This window comes from Papilio polytes, unplaced genomic scaffold, assembly GCF_000836215.1.
Source record: "Papilio polytes unplaced genomic scaffold, Ppol_1.0 DF824247.1, whole genome shotgun sequence".
Taxonomy (NCBI): Eukaryota; Metazoa; Arthropoda; class Insecta; order Lepidoptera; family Papilionidae; genus Papilio; species Papilio polytes.
The window spans coordinates 255695-259320 of NW_013524957.1; the positions used below are offsets into that span (position 1 = coordinate 255695).

Here is a 3626-nt window from a genome sequence, read left to right on the forward strand (position 1 = left end):
TCTCGAGACCGCAGCAGCCGTGCCGTCGGGCATACTACACCCGCCTCCGATCTGTGCAAAGATGAGTATAACAAACAAAACCTGGCGATACTGTAAGCATACCGTTTAGGACAGATTGGAGAATTACACACACACTTTACACATAATATACCTACAGAAAACTTTGTCCTCATTCAGACAAAAATTAATATAAAAACATTGCGTTATTCAACATAATATTTTTTCCCTTACCTGTTACATATAAGGTAATTAAATTTATCTTTATTATCTTAATTATTACAGCTATAATATAGCATTTATATTTATAGTGAGAAAACATGTCAACTGTAAAAAATACAGTTCTACGAAAAGATATAACGCCCTAAAACACGAAAACAAACAGCGACGTTTGTTAGCGGAAAAAAAATGACTTACGTACTATTCGTGTCGAAGCACAGATAACACGCGTAACCACGAACCACAGTTGCATAGAATGCTATGATCTTTAAAACGCGTTTTACCAAAACGTGCGATTTTAAACCGCCGAATGTACAAATGTTCAAATTATAAAAATAGTTGGTTATCATACGTGCGGTGACTCCGATGATGTCACTGGAATGAACTCATCGCTCATATCAAAGCTTCATGGCGTGTATAGTTGCACCATGTTTGCACTAGTTCTTTACGATTTTTATATTCACAATATAAGCAATAAACTGTGGTCCAGATAGACCCTTTGGGGTAAAGAGATTACCCGACAGGGTCACATCATACTAATATTATAAATGCGAAAGTTTAGATTGATGGATGTTTGTTAGAGTTTGTTGCCTATATGGCTGAACGGATTCTGATTAAAGCTAAAAATATAGGCGATAGAGTGGAAGAACACATAGGACTTACTTTTGTTTTTTTAAATTTCCAGACGGACAGAGTCACGGGCGAAAGTTAAGTATGAAGATGTTTAGGAAATTTTTAATTTCGAATCAAAATATATTTTTATGGGTTATGATTTTCACCGCACTTGTACTACGTATAATCTTCAATTCGTGGAATGAAGTTAAAAACGCAGTGTTTACTATTTATAGCAGCAAATGCAGAGACGCAGCGCAGCTCAGCCGCGGTTGTGGATTTCATTCATCAGTCGATCATTGAACTCAACACGCCCTACAAAAGCTCCCTTAAGTGTGTTCACGTAATGTTATGAAACATTACAAACCTTACTGGGATTATTCCTTTAAGTGTGATGCTATTTCTACAGTCTTCTTATATGAAAAAGACTAATAGATTTGAGTAATTGTCGCCAAGGTCTAAATTTGACCATAATTCAGTATTAATAATGCTTAATTATTTACTTTCTTTGTATGTACTTATACACTAACTGAGGTCACTAAGGTCTAATAATATAAACAGGAAAGATTTGTTTGTTTTGTATATATTGAAATAACTCAAAAACTACCTGGCAGATAAAAAAAAATTTCACCAATAAATAGCTACGTTATCACTGAGTAACGTAGGCCATATTCATTTAAAAAAATATTTCCTCGTGGACACAGACGCGAGCAATAGCTAGTCTTTACAAATATTATAAAGAGTAAAGATTTGTATTTTTGTATGTAATGAAATATCACAAAAACTACTGAAGCGATTTCAAAAATTCTTTCACTAGTAAAAAGCTACGTTATCAGTGAGTAACATAGGTGACTTCTTTATTATTTTATAGTTTCATGCGGGCGAATTCGCGAGCTACAGCTAGTTATTTATAACAGCAGAGGTATCTTAGTGTAAGGGGACATTCAGGTTACATCATACACTTGTAAGATCAATACGTATTGAGATGATTTGCAATTTCCCAGTGCGTACATCCAAGCTCTCTAATCATACGAAGCTTTCACATTTAATGCATCATTACTCAGCATTGTATAACGAACATTTTGTAATTAACTATAATCGTTCACGTAATTTCATCAAATTTCGTATTGGTTATACTGAACCTGGAGTTCCAGTCAACTATTGCAAAAATATATTTATAAACTATATTTTTCTTCGCAAAACGCGTTTTTAAAAAATACTGTACTATAGTTTAAGATCTAATTATTTCAGATGACGATTACTATTTTAATCCTAACAACGACGCATGTTTCAAAACATATTAAAAACTTTATTAAAAAAATTAACCTATCTGCAACAAAATTACTGTAATAAAAGTCTGATGATGTAACTATTAGTCATTAAAATGCAGCATATAATTCCAGTAAATAAATAAACATAACGTTAACACTTAACAATTCTTAAGTTTCCCCATACAAATACATTGTCATCCTTGTTGTTCTCATTGTGCAAGCTGAGATAGCGATAAATTTAATCCGGGTGTAGCCACAGTGGAAACGGACGATTTAAACTGAATAATGCATTGTATTCGCACTCTTAGCGTCTGCCCTGGCTCTGGCCCTGTCGGACTGGATGCCACAATCCACAATGGAGCATTTTATCAAACGTTTAACTTGAATTTAAGCTTTGTTAAGTTTATCGCTTCATCTTGATGTATTAATAGCTCTTTAATAGTTAAGTTAGTGATAAGTAACTGACGCACTACTTGATATAAATTTTACTTATGTTCTATAGTTTTGTTTATTTGTTAAATGTTAATAGTCTGGAAAGCCGTGTTTTTTATGTATTACCTTATTAACAATTTTAAGGACGACGAAAAATCGTACTTGTTTTAGTGATAATTTACTATTTATTTGGTTTATAAACATAAAGGTGTAGAAATATTAACTTTTTAATTTTTACATTTTTAAATTATCGAGATGATTAAGGAGTTTTACTCCAATTTAAAATTAGAGGTTCTTTAATCAATTTAAATAATTTAAGCAAAATAGCAATAACAAAATACGCATAAAAATCCGCATTCTTTTTAATGATTTACAATCTGGATGTAATCCAAGAAAAATGCTCGTGTACTTTGAGAATTCGCGAACAATTTTACAACCATCGACTTCCGCAAACTGAAGTATTACGAAAAAAAAATTCCTTGACTCATATTTTATTTTAAGATCTTGTATAGTAAAACTTAACAACGCGTAATAACTATGGGTTTTTTCATCACTCTTCTCTTCATCACTTATGATGATCACAGAACTGGGTGATGGGATCACTCACACATCGATAGCGTCCTCATGAGTGTAGCCGTCGTCAGCGTGGTAACCGTTCTCGGCGTGGTATCCCCTGTCGTCCTGATGGCAGAGTACCAGGGCGGCAGTGCACAGCAGGAGCGCGGCGCGGGCCGCGTGCTCGACCGGCGCGCGCATCGCGACCGACTGCGGTTCTGCGCCCGCGCGGATATGCGTTTCGATAGTGATAGTCAAACTTTTTTTATTTTCAATTTAATTTTACTCGTATATAGCGACAGACTATTAACTGTTATTATGTTTATAGCTGTCGCCCGAGAGTCAGTCTGCGCGAAATTAGAAAAAAATAGTTTTCTATGCCTTCTTCAAGACTATGTTCATTATCTATGCCAAATTTCGTCCAAATCCGTTGAGCCGTTTTGGATAAAAGTAGTAACAAACATCCGTCTATATTTTCTCATCTATACTATCTACACTTGCATTATAAAAAGAACGAGGATTTGTATTTTTGTAATTTTG

The 3626-nt window shown here is 34.3% G+C and overlaps 1 protein-coding gene across 1 annotated transcript in view; it reads right to left on the bottom strand.

The window, feature by feature from the left end:
* Nucleotides 1-3303, bottom strand: part of LOC106110248 (collagen and calcium-binding EGF domain-containing protein 1-like) — a 6748-nt gene extending 3445 nt beyond the window's left edge. The window contains exons 1-2 of the mRNA XM_013292004.1: nt 3139-3303; nt 1-51 (exon numbers count right to left, since the gene is read on the bottom strand). Of these exons, the coding sequence (XP_013147458.1) occupies nt 1-51; nt 3139-3287 (200 nt within the window). The 5' untranslated portion in view covers nt 3288-3303. The remainder of the gene's footprint in view (nt 52-3138) is intronic.
* Nucleotides 3304-3626: the final 323 nt, after the last annotated feature.